General features: G+C 42.2%; 1 protein-coding gene across 19 annotated transcripts in view; it reads right to left on the bottom strand.

Moving 5' to 3' along the window:
- DST (dystonin) overlaps positions 1–24,164 on the bottom strand; it is a 453,023-nt gene that overhangs the window by 323,828 nt on the left and 105,031 nt on the right. For 13 of the 19 annotated variants that reach the window (XM_053664982.1, XM_053664966.1, XM_053664967.1 and 10 more), the window contains exon 4: positions 12,723–12,930. In XM_053664982.1, coding sequence (XP_053520957.1) covers positions 12,723–12,930 — 208 coding nt within the window. Of the gene's footprint in view, positions 1–6,356; positions 6,581–12,722; positions 12,931–24,164 lie in introns of those variants that run through there. The other 6 variants (XM_053664977.1, XM_037136422.2, XM_053664978.1 and 3 more) reach the window with 1 other exon arrangement.

Raw genomic sequence — 24,164 nt, 5'->3', positions numbered from 1 at the left:
CCCACTTCCATCTTCCAATTACCTCTATCCTCTCCCATCCCTAAAACCTCCCGTGCACTTTAGCCAAGCATTGAAAAGAGATTCAGTGGTTATGCTCATGAAGTCAAAAAATCATACTAGTTCCTCCTCTTGGAGTTTTCCTCTCTGAAAACTGAGGAAACTTTACCTTCACCTTCTGACAGGGCAAAATCTCATTTGACCCTAAGTACAAAGCTTTTCCCAACACCCAACCCGAGAAGAAGTATTTGCTTCCTCTTCTGAGAGAGAGTAGGGTGGAAAATAATAACACATAAATTTGCGTTAAAGCGATAGACCAAAACATAAATAAATAAAAGCCTTGCCTGATCACTAATGGAAATGATGATATACTTCAGCTGACAGCAATGTGAAATTTCTCTTTGGAAGTAGGTAGAATGCGACCCCTAAATTACTAACAGCCGAGGAATGGACACAGAGGCCTTTCTTCGAAAGCCATTCTAGAGAAAGAAGAGTTCCATGTAACAGAAGCATCTGAGTTTCTTTGTAATTGACATGAAACACTAAACATTCTGAACTACAGACCTTCTTACTCAGTTCATCAGGCTTACAGTGTCAAATAATCTTACTGAGTTTTATATATTTTTATACTCATCTGTGGAATGAAAAGAAAGGAACATAGGACAGCATTGATATTCCATCTTTTTGCCACCTCTCTAGCCTCAGATGTTTTTACAATCTGCAGTTTCACAAAGATGATTCAGTCAAATTCTCCAGCTCCCCACAGAGCCAGACTTGTGACCCAAAGGCAGAAACACAAGCGCTTCCTTGCCTGGCTACAAAATAACAACAGTAAGACAAGAAATCATTCTCACCACTTCACCTTGCCTGTTATTTATTACCTAAAATCGTCATTGACCCAGAAAAGAAGCTTTTCCAAATTGCTCCCCAAAAAGTTTTAAAAAGCATAAAGCTTTTTTAAAAACCCCTGACTAAATAAATGTTGAGATAATTATCAAGGCTAAGTCAAAACAAAATAAACTAAAGGAGCATCGACATGGCATTTGGAGTTCAAAGTTGAATTCACTAACAATATTTAATAACTGGGTACATCTCAGAACTTGATATATATTTACTGTGAAGTGAGGCAATGAACAAGTTCTTTGGCCAATTTAAATCCTGATTAGTTGGCAGAAATTACTTTTTAAACCCATGTTGTATCATTATAAAAACATCTAATGGTGTCATTTTGAAATTCCTCCTACTTCAAAGGAGCTCTCTGATGGTCTCTCCAACTTCAGTGAAATCGAACATGCTGCGTTATGGATGCTGATGTGTCCAAACTTTAAGTTTTAATTTCAGGATAGACACTTCACCCTCTGTGTGCCAGACCCAACACCCATTCTCTCCTATGCTTTACAAACAGAACTTCAGTTCTGTTCAGGGCTGTAAGTGGAACCAGCTGAAAACTCTGTAGTCTCCTGGTCTGCCTTGCAGATAGATAGTGGTGGCCCCTGGAACAGTTGGGTCAATGAGATACACGTGAAAGTTGTTAAATGGTCTTCTTAAAAAGCTTCTTTAAAGGCAGCTGAATTAACTAGGGTGCATCTGTTCTCCTTTTCCTTCTACTTCCCTTCTTCCCATGTGAAACTAAGACAAAAGGGCTGGAAGAGAAGTAGCCATCTTGCGATGACAGAACCACCACAGGAAACGTGACAAGTGACTAGGCAGAAACACAGGAGTCTGGGTCCTGCTGGCAAACAGGTCCCCCACAGCCCGAGCCTGTCTTCTTCGGGCCTCTCCATACCTGAGAGAAAGAAAGCATCTACTTGGTTCAGAATTAGCATCTGTTTCCATTACGGCCAAACACAATCTTGACTAACACTTACAATCAAATTCAGCCTATTTCATTTTCTTTAAAGAAAAGAAAAAGCCCAAACTAATACAGTTTCAACTAGCTACAGAATAACACCATCATGATGCAACACAGTTAAAGTTCACTTATTACACAACTGGCTATTAAGCCACGAGCAGAGCATGAGCAGATGAAATGTGAAATCGAGTTTTTGAAGAATCCTGGAAGCCCACTGAAAAACGGAGCTAAGCTGTATGATATATGACTAGGAGGGCGGGGCAGGGGAGTAATTCCTGTAGATGTTTCCGTATTAGTCCCCCATTATCCATGGTTTCACTTTCCGTGATTTCAGTGACCCATGGTCAGTCACAGTCCGAAAATATGAAATGAAAAATTCCAGAAATAAATTATTCATAAGTTTTAAACTGTGTGCCATTCTGCCCTGGCCAGGTTGCTCAGTTGGTTGGAGCGCCTTCCCACACACCAAAAAGACTACAGGTTAGACCTGGGGGGGGGGGGGGGGGGGGGGATGGGGAGGCAACTAATCAGTGTTTCTCTCCTGCATCAATGTGTCTTTCTCTCTCCCCTCCTATCTTTCTAAAATCAATCAAAACACATATCCTCCGGTGAGGATTAAAAATAAAAATAAAATAAAATGTGTGCCATTCTAAGTAGTGTGATGAAATGTCTCCTGTCCCGCTGTCCTGCATAGGAGGTGAATCCCCATTTTTCCAGCATCTTGCCTGCCTCTTAAGTCACTTAGTAGCCATCTTGGTTATCAGATCAGCTGTCATGGTATCACAGTGCCTGTGTTCAAGCAACCCTCGTTTTACTTAATAATGGCCCCAAAGTAGAAGAGTAGTGATGCTGGAAGTTCAGATATGCCAATGAGAAGCCACAAAGTATATGCATGTACAGGAGAAAACATAGTATACATGGGGTTCAGTACTATATGCAGTTTGGGGCATCCACTGGGGTTCTTGGAATATATCCCCTGTAGATAAGGGAAGACTACTGGAAAACTACTGTACTCCAACTTTCAGTTCAACTGGCACCAGAGTTGGTTTACATTGTAGAGACGGAATTTTTACCAATCATGTATCTGAGTAATGCAAAACTGAACTGAAAATGAAAACTACCGTTGGAGTATTCTTGGTTCCTTTTGTCACCGTGGAATTGCACACACACAGAATTGTATTGCCCAGTGAGGGAAGAGACTAAAGGAATTACTCAAAAGTTTTGTGAGAAACAGAAAATTTTGACTTTTGACTTTTTTCTGAATAATTGAACAGGGTTTCTCAGTGATATTATAGACAAATCACATAACTGCCATTCAACTTCCATAGAGAGTAACAATAAAACACATTTTACACTTGTTTGAGAACAATTAATTCCCATGTCAGTGGTGAAAAACTGCATTTTGTTGTACCAAAATAATCTGATTTCTTCTTAAGTCTAAAATATAAAGAATAAAATTTATTAGGTCCACATTAATGAGCTCATTTTCACACTTAATATCATTATATTTTTTAAAGGTATAATGTGTTGAGAATATAAAATTTTCTAATGACAGGCTCAAAGAGCAGAATTTCATAGATTAAAGTGGCAGTTAACTAATTTTAATAATATAATAAATAATAGTTCATTATAATAGCAGTTATAGGTTATTTTTCTTATACTGACAAGAAAAACAAGAGGGACCATTTGTATCTTTCCTGCTAATCTACAAAAATTTTTTCTAGTCCATGACAAATAAACTGGGTATTTTACTACAGATATAAAAGAAAGCCACTAACATGGGTATTTCTAGCATAAACAATAACAAAGAAATATATTTTATTCATAAATAAATTCCTTTATTCACACTGACTGTGGCATCAACTGAAGTAATGTGATTTTTTAAATCAGATACTCTGAATGTTCTAGTTGTGAATATATTTTATTAGTAAAAGGACTAGAATATGAATCAAAAGACTGTGCCCATCTATATGTGTATAGCAAATAGCTCTTTCTGTGTTATTCAAATACAGCAATCAGTTGCCTATTTTTACTCAGAAGTTAAGGACCAAAGCAAAATACCGGAATAGACCACACCATAAATACTTCGGCCTTGATGACCACTATTGTTGCTTTTCTGCAAATGCTAAGTTTGAAGGCCTTCCAAGGCCATCTAAGGACTAAGTAAGTCCAATGAAATTCTCAGCTTTTGAATCTAATACTCCTAAATGTTAATTTTGTAGATGATTATAATGCTATGTTTCTGACAACAGATTTTGAATTTGTTTCAGCTGACTCGACCACTTACACTATTCAACAGCTGGGCATATGATAACTTGGCAACCTGATAATATTCTAGCTAAATGTAAACTCATTCTGTAACCAAGAAACTTTGCCAGAAATAAAAAGCAAAATAGCCTCTCTTAAGTTCAAACGGCAATGTAAAATGTTTTAAACAATGCATGATTTCAGAAAATGAGCAACTGTACTTTGAAAGTTCAGTAAACTGACACTCCCTATTCAAAGCCTACAATTCTTTTCTGATTAGATCAGCCCCATAGCAAGTCATAAGGATAATAAGCACTGTAGTGAAGTCATCATATTGGATACTGATGGGAAATCATAATTGGCTTCAAAACATCAGGAAACAATGAGTTTTCCAGGTCTCCAGCTTTTCATATAATATACTGGCCAATACTCTTACTTTTTTTCCCAAGACTAAATGAAATATGGAACATCTATAAAGCTGACTACAAAGTGATTTTAAAACCACAAAGAAAATGAAGATAAGAACCCTCCTTTTTTTCAGCCAAATTTTGGCCCGTTTGTTTGAAAAAGAACATGTTCAAGTGCAACACTGATCATTAGCATATAATTAAAATGAAGTGTAGTGAGAACTACAATAACCTGTACATCTTTAATTTCCAAAAACAAATGAAGGAAAGTTTTAAAATAATGTCTGCTTCCTCCAGATGAGTCAAATCAGCACTTTAACTATATCAGTTTTCAAAATCACCTGAAATCATCCACTGTCACTGAGGAAAAACTTGAAGAAACAAAAAAAAATCATCAAGCTATGTTTTTTTTCAAAAGTAAAAAAAATGTATATATTTTAGGACTTTGAGACTTTGTTATTCCTGACTTTAAAAAGCACAGGTGTATGTCTTCAATAAGGTTTACTAATCTATATCACTATTTCTCATTTGTAGAGTTCTAGAGACAAATGATGAAGAATTATATTTTAAAATGGAAAGATAGATGTAAACATGAGTATATTACACATGTACAAAAATTCTACAAATGTGCTTTATCCTAAAACATCACTGCACTTGCTCAGTGGCAGCATTATACACAAAAGGGTCTTGGCACAAAGGAGTTCTGATTGTACTGTTTACAAATTCTACATGGATTAGAAGAATGTCCGTAATAGTTCATGTTCTAGAAAGAGATAGGACATATTTGTTGGTGAATTTTGAGCTTCTTGGAGAACTGGAATTTAAATATTCAGTTCAGGATTGTGTATTTCCACTTTCTACTAATAGGAAACTATTAATGCATGCATTTTAACTATATAACCCCCATTCAATTTACAGAAACTGAGTATCTAAAACCCAAAGCAAATATTCCAGATGCAAAGCCATTTGAATTCAACCTATGAAATAGGCCACTATTCACTATTAATATAAGGCTCCATGAGCTATCTTTGGGTATGGAGTGTTTTAGGAGCCAGAAGATCATTTGTACACACTGAAAAGTATTTCCTGAGACAAAAACACCCTTTAAGATGAGAAGGTGCATTTTGTCTAATGCCCTATATTTAACCATAAAGTCAAAGCACACATAATACTAAAATACCAATATTTATCAATTTGGCATAGAATTCCCCAAACACAAAGATAGGCAGAATAACATCTCAAAATATACTCCTTTATATTTAAATTTATAACAGTCTCACTGACTACAGTCTTACACTCATCACTATCAAATAATTTTTATGATACATAAGAATAGATGTATAGCCTCAGCCCATAAACTTTTTTTCAAATAAGATCATTTTAAGAAAAATGATTTGGTGATGCTCTCAGTGGTGAAACAGTCCATTTAAGAACCCAAAAACCTTTTCTGTAGGACCAACCAAATCTCTGTGCCAGGCCAGGGCAGCAATGCCTCAGTAATCCCACGGACAATTAATTGGTACCCACCCTCCCAGTAAGAATTATGATCATGCCTAGTGCTTAAGAGCTTTTACACGGAAGAGAAAATGCAATGTGCCTCTTGAAAACCACAACCCTTCCCTCGACTCTACCGCCCATCCAAGGGCATCTCTGATCCGTAGCCCACCCTCCACCCTCCCAGCGTTGGGGATGCTGAATCCCATCCAAAACGACCGGGGCCATTCCCCAGATTGGTTCCAGACACCTGTTTACTTGTGCTCAAGCAGTGGTGGCTCTGGTTAAGCAAAGGTAACGGTTACCCTGCTGGTCCGTGCCAAGCCCCGAAGCCCGAGCGAGCGAGGGGAGCTACATACCTTTGTACCTCTCCAGGACATCCTCGTAGGCCTGGAGGTACTCCTGTTCCTCTACGTACAGGTAAGCGGCTGGGGAGAGGTACCCCGCCATGCCGAAGTTTATCTAAGCGATGACTAGCCAATTCCCCTCTCCTATTCGGAACCGGGATAGTATCTTAGTCAGCAGGACGCAGCGTGGAGAACTGGAAAGCGGAAGGAGCAGCCGGCTTGGGGAGAGCGCTGAAGCCGGAGACGCAGAGCCAGGGGCACCGAGCCGGCAGAGGAAACGCCCAGGCCCCCTGCCTGGCCGTGGGTGCTGGGCCGCCTGGCTCGGGGGAGCCAGAGTCACTCTCGGGTTTCAGCAGCAGCAAATCTCAGCGAGCCCCGGGGGCGGTGACCTGCAGCGCCACGCCACGACTGGTGAGGGAGCCAGGAGCAGGGCGGAACGGGCAGGGGACCACAGGCGCCGAGACCCTCTGAGGCCACCACGGCTGCCACCCTGGCCGCACTAGGCGCCTGCTCCGGGGCGGGTGGAGACCGCGGAGGCCGTGCGGGAGAACAGGCGCGCTGCCTCAGCCCGGGATGCTGCGCGGCGCATCTGCGGCATTTCCTGGCCGCTGCGCTGCAGACACTCGCCCGCACCCCCGGAGAAAGGGAGGGCCGGTGGGGGGAGGGCGGAAGGGAGCGGGCAAGCGCAGCGGCCAGCGCCCAGGCTGGCTGGGCTGCGACCCCGGCACCGCTCGGCCCCTCCCTTCCAAGGAGAACCTCGGAGCCCCAGGCCCCCTCCCCCGTCCGCCCACCCAGGTTGACTGCGCAGCCAAGCACGCCCACCCCCGGACACTGGCCGGCCAGCCCCGGATCCCCAAGGACGAGGTTTCTATTTGGGACCCACAACAGGTGCCTGTGAAACAAAGCCGCAGATTGCGGCCACCAACACGCGCGCAGCCCCCTGCAGAGGAGCTGGCGACTCTCCCGGGGGAAAGGGTGGCGGGAAGGAGAGTGGGAAATACTTTTTTCAATCCAGCTTATGGCACAGAAGGACTCGGGTCACGGTGTGGCAGCGCCGAGTGGGAAGGGCCAGGGGCTTCGCGTCTAGGGCACATCTCAGGGGCTGGGGGCGGATGGCCTCTGCAGGTGGCCCGGCACGTCAGGGCCTGACAGCCTGGGCGCCTCTGCGCCTGCGCGCCCGGCGCCACCCAGCGGCTGCAACAGAACCAGCCCGCGGTCCCTCCCTTCCGCCCCCCAGAGCCGGAGCGAGAATCTGCCGCTGTGCTCCTCGAGGGCCCCAGCCCCTCCACAACTCCCCCAGCTTACTGTGTCACCTCCCTCTTCTTCACCCGTCCGCAAGGTACTGGTATCCACTGAACTTAAGTAAAAATGGGTACAATTCATTTAACCCCGGCATATCATATACTCAAATGGCTGAGTGTAAGGGTCGACTGGAGGAACCAGTTGGTACCCAGGCGGGTAAATGGATATATTTCAGGGCACTGGCACCTTGCCAACTCTGTTACAAGCAAATTACCCTCTCGGAGCCTCTCTTCATTAGTAAAATGGGGATAACAGTGCCTACCTCATAAACTGGCCATATTAAATATCTTTAAGTGTTAGCTATTATTATCATTAGATAAACTCGCTCATTGTTCACCATCTGACTTCGGACAACTTCACTTCTTGCCTACATCCTCCCTCCCTGTGTCTTCCTTTCATATGTACTGACTTTTTGCCCTTGATGATTTTGTTTCTTTCTTTTTTCCATGTTGTACATCTGGACCATTTTCCTTCCATTAACTCTTAGATGGAGATGAGTACTCCTGAAAAAAACTGTATACTCTTGAAAGAAAACTTAAGTTTAAGTTGGAATGCTTCACTTCTACTCAGCAACTGGCTTATTCCAATCAAAGAAAGACCACATCTCTCTTTTCTATTCTGACCATTAGTTTAGAATCTGAGTTTCATACCATGTCCCACTAAGCCTTTAGGATCACTAGAGTTTTCTTGCAACTTGGTAGGCATGTAGTGGTTCATGAAGTAATGAACACTTATGGTACATGTACTTGAAATGAAAGGGTTAGTAATTAGATTCCTAAAAGTCATCCCCTTTACAGACCACACATGTAGACTCTCAGAAATTCTTGTTCCCTCACAATGACTGAGGTCATTGAGGAAGTAATCTGAGTCTTCATCAGAGACTGACACACAGTAGTATCCACGTTTGATGAATATAATCAGTGCACATTTAAGTGATTTTTAACTACCCATTTAAAGAGCCAGCCAAAATGGACAGAAATAGCATTTGGAGTGGTCTACAAAAACAGCCTTTGCCCCATGCATTCTTGGAATGGTAATATCAGGTCAAACTGCTGATAATAATAGTATATTCCATAGGGAAGCAGCAAAAGCACAGCAGTTAAGAGCTGGGCCTGAGTTAACACTGGCTGAATTCAGACCCCAGCTCTACCACTTCCCAGCTGGGTGACCTTGAGAAGTCTCTCCCTCCCTGAGAAGATTTCTGGACTTAAACATGAAGAAAATAATAGTACCTACCTCATAGGGTTGTGGGAGGCCTAAGTGAAACAATAGTAAATGCTTATAAGAGCATCTGGCTATCAGTAATCCATCATTTATAGAGCATCTTTCATGTACCAAGAAATTTGTGAATTGTTTTACATTCACAACTTTATTTAATAACCACAACCATGACCCTCTGATAGAAAAAATGAAAGTTTAGTAGTTTGTCCAAGAAATCATAACTGGTTAGTGATAGAGGGAGAATTAAAATCCAAGTTTTCCTGAGTCCAAAGTCTGACTCTGCTTCAATTCCAACTTCAAAGAATTCATCTGAGACAAAAAAAAAAATCTGTATTTTACCATAGCACTGTCACTGAAAAACCATGTATTTCTGTCAGCTGAAGACTGAAAACCCTAACTTACAATACCCTGTAACTAAGAACAGCAGATCTTGATGGTTCTTATGTAAAAGGCACTTATACAGTGGGTATTTCCTTACATTCTGTTATCTTATTCTCACTTTGACCCCTCTGAGAGATAGGAAAGACATACATTATAGCCAATGCAGAAACTATAATAAATACAAAATATAAAGTGTTGCCTTGGCTAGTGTGGCTCAGTGGATTGAGCACTGGCGTGTGAACCAAAGGGTCGCCGGTTCAATTCCCAGTCTAGGGCACATGCCTGGGTTGTGGGCCAGGTCCCCAGTGGGAGGCACTTGAGAGGCAACCACACATGGATGTTTCTCTCTCTCATTCTCCCTCCCTTCCCCTCTCTCTAAAAATAAATAAATAAAGTCTTTTAAAAATATATAAATATAAATATAAGGTTTCTGACATATGACACCATCACCAATAAGACTGTTCTGAAATGTAAGCCTGATTATGTCACTGCACAGGTTAGAAGTCTTTCAGCAGTTACTCCAATCTCTTCAGTATTGCTACACAAGCATCTTTACAGTTTCTGCTACTCCCTACTGAACCCCATGCTTTAGCTACACACATTACTAGAAGTTTCCATTTAAACATATCTCCCTATCTTTGTTCTTATAGTTTCAGCCCTCTGAAATGGCTTTCCCTTTCACTCTAATTCTAAAAGGCTCTTTAAATCTCACCTGAAATGGTGCTTCCCCTCGGAAACTTTTCAGGAAACCCCCCCATGCCCCTCCTTCTCTATCCAAGTTAATTAGATTCTTTGCTGTGTTCTGTTACTATGAGGTGCTTTTAGCCATTACGCTTAATCTCTCACTCCATGTTGTAACTGTCTAACAGCACATCCATTTATCATATTAGACTATGACTTCTTTAAAGGCAGAACTGCGTGCTTTTCTTCATTTTATTCCCAGGGCCCAATAAACATTTATTAAATGGGAGTGAATTAAGGGATTCCACAGACCATATAGTTTTTTTGACTCTAGACATTTTCATATTCAGTTCTATTTTTATGGCCTTAAAAACAAAAATATTGAACCTTCAACTTCTTTATTACTAAGTAGTGGACATCCTCACCCCATTTCTAAACTTCACCCCATCTCTTACTAGGGCTGGTTTCAGAGATGAGGTAAGTTTTAGGGAGAGTGTGAAAATTAGTAATAAAATTACAAGTCCAAATCTTAATTAACAGTACATTTTCAAACAATCCACAGCACCAAATTCCCTCAGATGTCCTGTTCCCTGACTCTCACACTGGGTGCTTAGTGGCAAATTTAACACATAGTATATCTGAATTCATATTTTAGCCACATTATAATTAAACAGATATTTGTGGACTGCCCCCCAAGTCTATATATTATTGATTATGATTTGTTGTTTAACTTTGTGGTATTCCATTGTAGATTAATATAATCTTCAAAGTGTGTAACTTTGTGGTCTCAAGTGCATCGACTACCACTAACTTTGTAGCTTTCCCCACAAATCACTCAACAAACATGTTACCAAAAATAAGACATGGCCGCTGCTCTACTAGTATCAGCATCTGCTTGTCCACTGCATCCCATTAGAGGCCAAGTTCTTCTGCACCTTAACCTTACACTTAGAGTTACTTCCACCAGCTTCCCTTGACTTTCTCTCTAGTAGTCTTCAATTTACATAATCTCATTCCCCCGACACATATCTGTTCCATTCTTCTTTCAAAACCCTTCCTGTACAACTAAAATCACAATATCTACCTCTGCTACCACTATCAAAACTCTCAAGCTAGAAATACCTTCTACCTTCCATAAAAATTCACAACATACAGGCATATCCCATTCTGATGCCCCGGGTTTTCCACCAAGTTCCAACTTCTCTCACCATCTTCCTTTCACCTATCTTCCCTTTCTGCTGACCAAATATCTGATACCCACACTGTCCATCCTGGTGCTTCAGACCTGCTGGCGGGGGGGGGGGGGGGGGGGTCAGGCCAGAGATGTCTCAACAGGCCTTAGTGAGAAACCAGGCCTTAGTGACTAAACCCTTTTTTGTACTCCAGGAAGGCGCTGAGAGCCAGGTCTGCCCCAGTTCTCCCTAGCCACCCCGGCTCACTCTCCCTTGGCTCCCAAACAGTCCCTCCATCCTCCATCCTGCCTCCTCCCTCCCTTTCCCCACTCTGCCCAGCGTCTCCCAAGGCCTGGGTGAGACCAGCCAGCACCTCACAAGGGAAGCCAGAAGAAGCTCAGGCTGTTGCCCCAGAAACCCAGAACAGAGAATGGCTGGCTGGGCGCTGTTTGTTTTTCCCGTAATCAGAAAATCCCACTAGGGGGACATTAGGGGGACTCTCAGCTGCCAGGGTGGCTGATTTCCTGGCTTGCCCCCTAGAGCCCCCTCAGAGGAAGATGAACTACCAACTTTGCATTATAGAAGGAGGCCCAAAAAAACCCGTAGTGGGAGGGGGAAGAAAGGAGGTCTGACCAGCTGGCCACAGAAACCAATTTGGAAAAACATCTGGCCTTTGGCCTTTGCAAGAGAGCCCCAAGGACATACTCCATCCTACTCCATTGCCATTTCCGAGAGAAAACAATTATCGAAGGAAGGGAGCAACAGCCACCCCAAGAAGCAACTCTCCTGCACAGAACACAGACGCACAAACCACACAGGTGCTGCAGGGTTGGAGGATTGATTTCCCAGGTGTTCTCAGCTTTCGGCTAGGTAAAACAAGCCATCACTCCTGGCTCCACTTTTACGCCAGTGCAAGGGAAGACTGGGTTAACACAGAACAGAAACATTGGCACCTCCCATATATTAATTAATCAGGAATGCTTGATGGCTAAACCCTCAAAAGCACAGGCGTCAGTAAGCCGCTAAAGGCACATACATGATACTGACAGGGATGTTACACTAAAAAAAAGATCATACATGATACTGACAGGGATGTTACACTTAAAAAAAGAAAGAAAGAAATGGCCTCTGAGTTGCTGGAATACCCTCTGCATCCTGGGTACCAAAAACCAGGACTCTGCCCTGGTTAAATCTGCGTAGCCCCAGCTCCTGGGCAAAGATGCAAAGGAAGGCTCTCACAGCTTCGGGCAAGCACACTAGTACCCACTGGAGTTAACAATGTACTTTCAGATTCTCACGGTGGCTACTGTTTGTAAATAGGAAACTTTAATGCAGGTATCTAAATATCTCCTTGCGTTTTAAAGGTATCGATTCATCCAGCCAGAAGATGGGCCAAACAGCTTAGTCACCAGCAGACAGGGCTAATCACTCTATCAAAAAACAGGGGCACAAAGTGAACGTGGTTATCCTCCTGCCCCACCATGACCACAAATCGGAGCCCAGTGCATCAGCTCCCAGATATTATTCCTCCTTTCTGCCGCCCCCACACCCCGCGGTGGCGCAGATGGGTGAATTTCCGCAACTCTCGTCCCGGCTCCATCCCTTTCCCGGATGCTCTTACCTGCTATCCTGAGCACGGCCCTCTCGGCGGGGTCCAGCACCGAGCCCCCGTGAATCTTTCTTTTCGATCTCTCATGTTTAGGCAAATTCCAGGGTAAGGTATCTCCAGGAGCAGGAGATGCCGAGCCAGATTTCTGGCTGAAATCATCCTCATCAGAAAAATCCGCAGAGGAAGACATGGAGCAGCGATAGGACGCGTTCCCGGAACTCTACGGAGGATGACACAGAGAAAGGCATCAACCACAGAACACTCGCATATGCTTATGGATTTCAACAGCGCTCTCCCTGCCCCCAAACTGAGCCTGGCATCCTGCACCCTCCTCGGCGCTGAGGGGACACGCACACGAGAAATGAAACCCAGCGCTCACCATCTGTTCTTTCCACAACTCCGACAGCAGAAACAATACCCGGGCAGTTCCAATGCATGGGAGGTTTGCACAGGAGTGTGTGGCCTGCGGTCCGGCCACCAGCTCACAAATGACTGGCCCAACAATGAAGCCAGAATCAACAGCCTTCCTGTTACAAATCTATAGTATTTGGCTCCCCCACCAGGACAGGAGAAACATTTTCCAAACTAGACTGCTGGTTAATTCATTAACGCAAGTAACTCTTAAGTTTCAAAAACAAAGCACAAATACAGGATGTCGAGTCCCAGTTCCCTTTTGTTTCTGGTCGCCTCACTGCTGGAGTCTCCTTTCTGACCAGGTCTGAGCCCCTGTGCTCTATTTACTTTCCTTCATGAGAGTGAAGCAGGTTACTGGAACAGAGCAGGGCGGGGGAAGGGCCGATTCTGAGAAGAGCCTTTTCTTAAGACTGGGAGAACACAAGAGACGGTTTTCAGAAACCTAAGGCAGCTCCAATAAACAAACATCTGAACTCAGTTTGGAGCTCTTGAGATCATTTCAACTTCTAGCAAAGTAACAGCTGCCAATAATGTAAATGCGAATGATGCCGTGCCGTGGCCGGAAACAGAGCTCTTCTCAGCTCCCGGTCATTATTACACAGTGGAATGGAAACATGATGCTTTTACCAGAGCACTTCGCCTGAGGTTAGCCACCCCTTCCTCCGGCTGCTGCAGATCTGCAGGGTCATACCTTTCATTATGTCTCCTATTCGGAGAAGAGGTGCCCACAATGCTAGTCCTTCCTTCTGTGTGGGGTTAAGTTTGTGACTATCTGGAGGGCGGACAGTTGAAACAAGGATGCTGACCATCTGTGCTGTGAACAACTTTATAAATAAAATAAAGCATCAAGGGAAATCTTCACTTTCCCATTGAGAATTCTACGTTGCGGAAGCTCGTGGTAAAGATACAAAAGTGGTTTAACTCGAATTCCTGAAATGTAACTTGCAGCCACAGATTCTTAAGACGCAAGTTACCGGTGTAAATCCGTGAGGCGTGCTGCAGTTTGAGCAGAAACACAGAACTGCTCACAAAAGCAGTGGCGATGACAACAGCAAAACCAGGCCGTGTGAGCAACACCCCAAAGCACTGACCGGAGGCATGTAAAACAAACTACCAGAGAATCCGGATTATTGACTGTACCTCATTCCACTCAGACATACCGCTGCACAGGGTCAACACCATCACTGTAAAAGGACATGATATTCCCCGCAAAATAGAGTATCTAAGATTTATCTTTATCTATATTCTTTCCTGAAAAAAGCAGCCTTCTGTTTTATTTTACCTGAAATTTTCATTGCCTTGGCAAGTTTGTTTATTTAGATTGTGTATGTTTTCCTAGCAGAAATAATGTACTAGGCACACTTGAGGCAAATAAATAAATAAAATCGATTTTTTTGTATTGTAGCTAAAGTCCATAGAGAGTTGTAAGTGATGCTTTCAGTCACAGGATGCTTTCATCAAGCTAATTTATTTTCCATGCTTTTCTGGAAATTCATCTTGAGCTCTCTGAGGCTGTGTAGTTGGCTGGATCTGTGAAAGGGTGACATTCTTAAAGACTTTCAAAAGGGTATTGGGTTTCTTTGGTTGCCTTCTGTCTTCCTTAAAAAGGCTTTCTACCTGTCCTTACTTAAGGTCATCCTTTATCTGTGATATTATATTTCTTCTTGTTGCCTGAACTATTTTCAATGACTATGGTAATTTGATTGTTTATCTTTACAGACTTAGAGAATAACTGTTAAAGAACTGCCTTTCCAAAACTCACAGGTTATTGATTTTAGTAAAGTAAAAAAAAATTAATGGCCAGAGTCTCAGCTGATTGAACAGCAAAATGTTATTCATGTCATGACATAAACACCATTAATCACACGTGGCCAGATGGGAACGGTTACTACCCTTGAACCCAAGGGTGTTGACTGGTGCAGCCTCTAATCTGGTAGTGTCATTGGTAAGCAGATAAGAGAGAAAAGAAAGAAAGGACAATTGGCAACAACTTTCTACAATACATCACAGCAAAATATAGACACACAGACAGAATGAGAGAAATCATGCATATTTATACACAATAAAATCTCTCCCCGTGCTACATGATTCGAGCATTTTAACAATTAAAGTATGAGATTTTCTTGACAATAATTTTCACAAATGCTTTACAAAATAAAATGTAAACAATATCAAGTTAGGCCCATTTGAATCCTAAAAATTGAGAAGTGATATCGTTAAACAAAGCTGCTTGGAAGTCTATCGACCCTCTAAAACTATCATACTCTTCATTGATTTGAAATGACTTGTCAATTCATGTCACTATTTGGGGCTTAGAGGGAAGAGTGTAAGAGTACAGTTCTCTTTTCTTTTGGAAAAAGAAGGCATTTTCTCTGACCCCAAGTCCAGAGCCTAACCTTGGAAGGGTCACACAAAGGAAGAGAGCCCTGGTGACCAGCAAAACCCCAAGTTCCCATCTTTTCTTCTACTCTGTTGCCTAAGGTTTGATTCCTATTAAAATACAAATATCTGTGTCTGTCAATAAATTACAGTATATTCATACAATGGACTACTCTGCAGAAATCAAACAAAAGTGTTATTGGTCCACGTTTAGCAAAATGGAAATGATTCATATAGAATGATTCCTTTAAAAAAAGTCTGTGTGTGTGTGTAGATGGTGAGAAAGACGGGTATGATTGATAGAGTAATAGATAAATAATCATATATCAACATGTAAACAGTGGTTTATTCTGGGTGATGACAAGATGATAATGGATTTTATTGTATCCTTCTAATCTTATAATCTAAGACAAATACACAAAAAGATTACTAAAAAAGAAAAAGATACCCTGTCAAAGGTCAGAGAAAATATCTAAGTCTCCAGAAAGAAGTAACTATTTAAGACAGTGCTGTAACCATTCTGGGCCCAAAGACAGGCTAAAGTGTTGACATTTTTGGAAACCTCTCTCCAAAGCAAAGCACTTAAGTAAATACACACAAACTTTGCATAAAATTTTAAAGGGGGGTCATTGACCTACTGACCCAAGTTTAAGACCCCAATTTACACCATCATCTGTCATCACCACCATTTGGCATGGGTGTTGAGAACGAGAGAACTAGGAAAAGAGCTGTGGAGTCCAAGAAAAGAGGGAAAAGGGTAATTAAGATAATAAAGGCAAAGTTGGGGAAAGGGTAATTAAGATAGCAAAGACAAAGTTGACACATCAGAATATATTTAATGTTTGGCTCTTTTATTTTTTAATGAAGGATCATGGGCCACCTATAGACTGATGTTGGATCTCTACAACAGCAACAACAAGATAGTAGTTTGTGAGAAACCAAAGAAAAACCCTGCCTAGTATCTTATTACAACCTAGTTATTAAAGCAGTTTTAACAATTGAATTAGATCACCAAAAGCTTTAAAAAATGACTTTCCTAATAGCCAATTCATTCATGTGGTATAAAAACAACCCGAAGCTCCTAAGCCAGGATAATTACATAATGCAACATTTTTAGAAGGGGAACTAAACAATAACTTCTCTGATGGAAACCCCCCCCGGAGAGATCTGAGATAAGTACAATGGAACTGCCTAATCTGGAAGTCACCCAGCCTTAGCACCCAGATCCGTAGGAAAGTGCCAGGAAGTTGTCTCTGCGCCAGGCGTGCTCTGAATGCCACGCAGAAACAAGTGCAGAGATAAGGGTTTGTGAAGGAGCCAGACTTTTAGAACCCCGGAGGCTGGAAAGGGAACTTTCACAAACCCACATGCTTATGATGTATGCATATTTCCACAGGTATATTTCTAAAAATTGATGAAAAACTTTAAAAAAAAACAAAAAGCAGATGAGGAAACAATTGGGTAAATCCAGATTGTGGGATATTCTACAGATTAACTGTCTGGTCCTCTTCAAAAAGGTCAGTGTCATGAAACATACATACCCCAGAGCAGGGACTATTCTAAAGTTAAAAGACAAACTTTGACTGGATTCTGGTTTGTTTTGTTTTATTTAAGCTAAAAAAAAATGTTAGGGACAATTGGGAAACCTGAACATGGATCATGGACTGTTTATCAGAAAATATTTGGACATTATTGTTAATTTTCTAAAGCTGGATAATGATGTCATGATCACGTCGGAAAGTGTTCTTGAAGACGCAGGCTGAAGAAACTCATGATGCCTCCACTTTCAATTGTTTCAATAAAAGCAGAAAGATGTAGCAACAGGTTAACAAAAAGTATTCATTGTATTACTCATTCAACTTTCTGTAAATTTGAATATTTTCAAAATGAAGAGTTGAGGGGAAAACACATAAAAGGCCTTTTTCGCTTTTTTAAAATGTCACTTGGTTTAGGCCTATTTTCACAAATCAGGATCCCCAGGTTCAAGTACACAGTGAAAGTGTCCATCTAAGTAGTTTCTTGTAGCTGCTCTTCACATACCTTAGAGAAGCACCGAAGTGCTGTCCTGTGTCAATAAGACACCAGATAGAAGCCATCTGCTTGCCTTGGTCCTAAGCATAAGTTTAGACAGAAGGATTTCAAAGAAGCTCCTTCTGTTATTCATTTAATATACAGCATGGTGAACATAGTGTTGGTCCACTATCATATATTTTTTAATATTTTATATAAACCCAAAAGGCATCAAAGTTTAGAAAATGTGAAGGCCCAATTTTGTTTAAAATCCCCTTCCTTAGGTATGTATACACACTAACTTCTTACATGGAGTATAAAAATCCATGACATGGCCCAAGACCATCTATCCCTCCTTGTATACTTGCTTTTTTATTTGGAAATAAGTCAAATATCAAAAGTACGTCATCTGATTTTAGAGACTCCAGGGAATACCATCTCTACCACAAATAAATAAATATAGAAGAAAACAGTTAAGGAAAATGTACAAAACTGTTTAACCCTTGAAAACAAAATGAGCAATGGCAAATTTGGGAACTGGGTACTTGTTTTAGTTTAAAATTTTTTCAAACTAATCAAACAATTCAAGTATTCTCTCATTGAATAAATAGCTCTTCATTAGCCTGGCCACTGAAAACCACCTTTAAATAGTAAGGGGAGGGGCGGAGGCTCTGGGTTGGTGAGGCCTCAGCCAGCTCCCTCCTCTAGGGGAGGTCCGTGGGAGCCCTTAACTCAGAGAGGAAGCGCAGCCTGGGTGGAGCCAGAGAGGAAAGGGAGGTCAGAGGGAGGGAAGCTGGAAGGTACTTGGATCTGACTCAAGGGAGGAGTCTTTGGGAAAGGAGTTAAGGAAGTCAAAGGTTTCTTTAGCAGGAGAGGCCCAGTTCACCAGCCCATGAAAGACCACTGGAATTCAGGACACAAAGTCTTTCTAAGATATAAAGATTGTGCATTAGAGTGTCCCTTGGTGTTATATTTCTGAGAAAACTGAACTCAGTGTTGGGACATGGGAAGAAATTTCCAACACCATTCTCCTCTATCTGTGTAAGAAGCTCTACAAGTGGCAGAGACTCATTTCCATGAAAAGCACGGCTTCATAATCTAGGTGGTCTTGGCTTAGCATTAAGACAACCAGCTTGTTCTAACTATACACATCATTTATTGAATGAGTGTAGTCAGACAGTGTACTGAGCATTTTCACTCACTATCTTATTTAATACTCAGTGTAACCCAATAAGGAGACAGATGCTTAAGGAGGTGAAGTAACTTGTGCACAGTTATTCTGTCAGTACAAGGCAGAGCCAGGATTTCCATCTGGGTCCTTTTGACCTCAAAGCCTGTGCTCTCAACCACAGGTTACTGCGCACTCTAAAACATGGTCCCAGACACTGGGAGGAACCCGGTTACCATGTATTTGGGGAACCCAAAAGCATTAGACTTGTTCTGTGCTCAGAACGAGGACCAAAGCATGGAAATGACCAAAGACAGGTTTCAGTTCACAAGCAAGAAAAAACACCCCAAAATAGGCAACTACTCGAAGGCGGAAAGGACCACTCTGTGTCGCAGTGAGTATCTTCCCACTGCAAGGAGCCAGACCTCCACTGTGAAACGCTGGGTTCACTCCATGCTCTCTTCCAACCCTGAGAATCCTTGGTCCTATGTGCTCCTACACCTCCCTAAATCCTCTCCCCAAGTAGATCACAAATAAGAGAAAACCTATGTTAAGTACCGAAATACCAAATTTTTCTAAAATTGTAAAAATCTTTTAAAATTGCATAGAAAAGCCCTGGCTGGTATGGCTCAATGGATTGAGCATGGGCTGTAAACCAAAGGGTCACCAGTTCAATTCCCAGTCAGGGCACATGCCTGGGTTGCAGGCCAGGTCCCAGTGGGGGCCACGTGAGAGGCAACCACACATTAATGTTTCTCTCTCTCTTTCTCCCTCCCTTCCCCTCTTTTTAAAAATAAGTATATAAAAACTTTTTTTTAAATGGCATAAACACTTTCTTTTGCAAGTCGACTTTAATTCAATCACATTAAAATTCCAGAAATAGAGACATCAAGAACTAGTGTCTATTTAAACATCTATAGTCTTTCCAAACTGAGGAGGAAACTTTGAGTAATTTGCCTCAAAGAAAATCAAACATAACTCTGAAAACAGCCCCCCGAAACAGAAACACATTAAGAACACAAACTCAAATACTGAAAACATCTCTTTAACTAGGAGTATTTCATCTTATATTTTAAAGGGATGTTTATTTATATTGGTCAATTAAAAATATGTCTTAAGCACTCAGACTTCTGCTTGGGAAGAGCTTAAACTCTAACTAGAAGAGTAAAGGTCATAAATAGTCAACTTACACTTACAAAATTATCATTTTGTATATTAGGCTAAAAATATGGCTTCCAGTGGGTAATTTAAAGATACACACAAAATATGATTTACAGTATAAAGTCAATTCGGAGGGAGACAAATCAACAGGAACATCTATAATCCCTTTATTTTCATTTTCCACAAAAAGACATTTTTTTCATTGATTTTTAGAGAGAGAGGAAGGGAGAGAGGGAAACATCAATTGGTTGCCTCCCATAGGCACCCAGACCGGGAATTTGATGGGGCATCATACACACCTGGACCAGGGATGGGACCAACAACGTGGTTTATTCCTGACTAGGAATCAAACTGGCAACCTCTTGGTTATGCGACAAAGTGACAACCAACTGAGCCACACCGGGCAGGATGGAGCATCTATAGTTCATTTAGGAGTCAGGATGAAGATACAGGTGTTCCCTACCTCCTTCTCTCCTCAAACGGTATCAATATCTAAAAATGTTGACTGCTGGTTGAGCCATCCTGTAGATGTGTTGTGATTTCCCTGCTGATTTTTTCAAAAAACTAATTAATGACAAACATTTAAAAATTGAGAATTTGCATTAAAATTCAGAGGAGGAACAATGACCTGGTAGTAGTTTCCCCTAATTAGAAAAGGCATGTGCTTTTCAGTCTGACACAATCCTTACCTGGCCCACTCCATTCATTTATGATACCTGTTCCCTGTAGGCTTATGAATTGGGGGCCCTGGCATCAAAGGAATGGGCAGCATTGTTGCATTCAGAGAGTAAAAGAACAATGGTGGGGGCAGGGACAGCAGGGATAATGGTAATCAATGAAAAAGGATGACAGCTTGAAAAAATAAAGAGAAGAAAACTAGAGGGGAGGGAACAAAACAAAACAAAAAGAAGATGTCTACTAAAAAAGCTCAGTTAAATTAGCGACAAGCGGAATTAGGTGATGCCATGTTTCTATTGACACCCAAGTGCTGATCTCTCCATCTGTTCCATGGATTCTTCCCCATCCTGAGAACCCTGGTTAACATTACTAAAGCCCAGGAAAAGAACCCGAACTGTATAGCTCAAAAAATGCTGGCTCATGCTCTCCATGAATCTAGCTCAACTACCCACCCCCCACTGCTGCTGCTGATCCTGCCATTTTTTGCTCCTGCCCCTACCTGTGATCAACCCTGCTCCCACGTGTCTCTCCTACTCTTGTCTAGATCATGGAGGAGGCTTTGAGGTCAAGGATTTCAGACAGCTAGAAGTCCTGGCTCTGACTTCTGTTGGAAAAAAGATGTTGTCTATGATCACCCACGTGGGGCCCAAGGTATAAACTCAGGAGGTTCCCAGAGACCAAACTGCAACTACCACCTACCCTACCCACCTATAGAGTTAAAAATGTGTGCATGCCATGCCAACGGTTGAATGTTGGGTAAAAGCTATATGATATTGGAAAGCTGCTTGGCCTCTCTGGGCCTTGGTTTCTCATCTGAGAAATAGGAAACACAATAGTACATAAGACACAGGGTTATTGTAGCCAGAATAAACAATACTTGAAGAGTGCTAAAAGCTATGTCCAAAATGTAGAAAGCACTAAGTGAATTTTAGCATTTAGTGATGTTACCTATTTACCAGTGTACGACCCAGGGGTAGATGATGAACTCCAGATGAGCCAATAGGATTGTCACTCCAGGAAATTTAAAACAACAAACAGAAACACAGCGACTGGAAGTTACTGAACAAGGTCATACTATTAGCAGCTCTCAGGAGACAAGGCCAATGTAGTTCCCATACCTATCCCTCCCCAAGCTTGGTTATATTGAACCTTCGATTCTTCAGACACATTCCTCCAATACATTCCTCTCGTTGTTGTTTTAATTCATTGTCCCCACTGTTGGAGACAACAACAAAAATGCAGATAAACACATTATCTTAAAAAGGCAATTATAAGCCCTGGCTGGTGTAGCTCAGTGGATTGAGCGCGGGCCTGTGAACCAGACAATCGCAGTTCGATTCCCAGTCAGGGCACATACCAAGATTGCAGGCCGGTTCCCTGCAGGCCAGTTCCCAGCAGGGGATACATGAAAGGCAACCATACATTGATGTTTCTCTCCCTCTCTCCTCTCTAAAGATAAATAAATAAAATCTTAAAAAATATATTAAAAAATAATAAAAGGCCTTCTAAAACCATAAAAAAAGGCAATTATATTCATTTCTCCCCAGTTGAAACATAAGTGGGGTTGTGTCTTTATTGCGTTGTTTTCATTACCTGTCTTTATTAATGAGACTTCAGAAAATTGCTTTTGATAATAGCTTTTACATAGTTGTTCTCTCACTTCAGTTACTACTTAAATCAAGTGGAAGAATTACTGTTTCATTTAAAAAGTAGTTTCTCTTACTGCACTGAAGTTAAGTCCATGAAACTTTAAATGCCTGGCACTTCCACTGCCCACTTCTGAGCAAAACAGGGCTTGTTCCACATGTGCTGACGGGAAGTAACCTTGACACCATGAGCCACAACTGACCAGGACCAGGGAGTGGTTCCCAGACCCAAGGAGGGCCACTGCCTCTGAGCTGGTTTGGTGGGAAACTCTGTCCAGAAGAGATGTTTCATACTGAATGGCAACAACCCAGTTCAACTGCAGCCTCCCCTCTGAAGAATCAATGCTAAGTGCATTATAAATGTCCTTAATATCTGGGTTTTCCTTACGATCTGCTGCACATTCCAGTCCTAGAGCATTTGCAATTCATCCAGAACAATCATGGGGCCCAAACCCTTTATGTCTGTAATAAGAACTACCTCTGGTTTCATTCTGCCTTTGTAATAGATGTTTCTTTCAGAGGGTCACCTGGGCCTGTCCCTTCCTTGCTTTGTCCCTGGGGAAAGTATGTGTGGGGGCAGGAAGCAGAAACCGGCTGCAAGCACACCTGCCTTTTCTTTCCACAAACAAAAAACCACTGAGGCTAAGGTTACAGAAAAGGGAAGAAGGTTCTAGTGAGTGAAAAAGACTTTCCCCAGCCTACAAAGAGGTCCCCCTTGGGTTCAAGGGAGCACCCGTGGATCCTGAAGCAGGGGACTTTGTGAATCCAGAAGACTCTGAGAGATAGATGCCTGGCGAGTCTAGGAAGGATAGTCACGTAGTTAACCTTTCAAAAGGTCCCTGTGTCCTAACAGCAACCCGAGCAGCCTGGAGAGCCCTATGGAACAGTAACATGGATATGCCAGCATTACCTGGAGGCACCAATGTTCCCTCCTATTTGCTGACACTTTGGCATCTACGACCCCAGAACCTTAAGAAAACTCTGAGGTGGATGAACTGAGAAGCAAGCACGAGGCCTGGCAACATGTAAGACTGGGAGTCAGAACCTAACTTGAGAAGAAAACAAAAAGGGATGTCTTACACCACAGTTTATAGACTAAGATTCGAATCCCCTGTGTGGGCAGTGACTGTTCATCTACTTCCGAATCTCATTCTTGGGAGTGGACCCCATGACTGTGTTGAATGAATTCCATTCACCTGGCAGCTTTGCTTCAGCAGCTGGATGCCACATGAGCAGAGACGGAGAGGAAGCTCTGCCAACCAGGGCTAGAAATGCCGAGTATTGGTCTGTCCTGATGTCCGTCTCTGTATCTGTCCGCCTGTCTCTCTCACTCAAACACACATACACACACACAAGATCACCATGACAGCTACCTTCTCCTATATCTCCTCCTTTCCTCAGCATTATTCTTCCTTTTAAGGCTACTTTGAATTACTCTGGAACCAGAGAAGAAGGGGAATGCATTCGCTTGCTTGCTTGCTTGCTTGTTGCCACCTTATTCCAAAATGGGTATTAAGGTAACTAATGAGAAGTTAGTGGGGAGAGGCAAGATGTTGTTAGCTATGAGTTCAGTAACCAGTAGCACAAAATGAGATGTAGAAAAATCTTAAGGAGCTTAGAAAGCAGGAGGGGGAAGTGGCAGCAGATGAGACTGAGGAAGCAGGTGGCAGATGGAGATCATAGAGGGCCCGCATGCTAGAACTTGGACTTCAGCTTGTAGGAGCCAGATTGTTGCTGAAGGTCTAGAAGTAGTTTGTTCTTAGAGAGGTGACTCTGATAGCCATGGAGAGAATGGACTGGAGAGGGGTCAACCTCAGACAAAATTAGTTTGCAGTTTTTGTGACAGTTCAGCAAATGATGACAGCCTGAACTAAATCTCTGAATTAGGGATGGACAGGAGAGGATAGGTTTGAGAAATATTTAGAGGCTAGAAAAAGAGAAAGGGAGAAGAAGGTTGGGCCATGACCAACAGAGTAGGAAGTCAACATAGTTTACCTA

The sequence above is a fragment of the Artibeus jamaicensis genome, unplaced genomic scaffold (genome assembly GCF_021234435.1).
Source record: "Artibeus jamaicensis isolate MK-2021 breed Jamaican fruit bat unplaced genomic scaffold, CSHL_Jam_final contig_388, whole genome shotgun sequence".
NCBI lineage: Eukaryota > Metazoa > Chordata > Mammalia > Chiroptera > Phyllostomidae > Artibeus > Artibeus jamaicensis.
The sequence above is the reverse complement of the archived record's forward strand: the minus strand, read 5'-3'. Positions and strand labels throughout refer to the sequence as shown.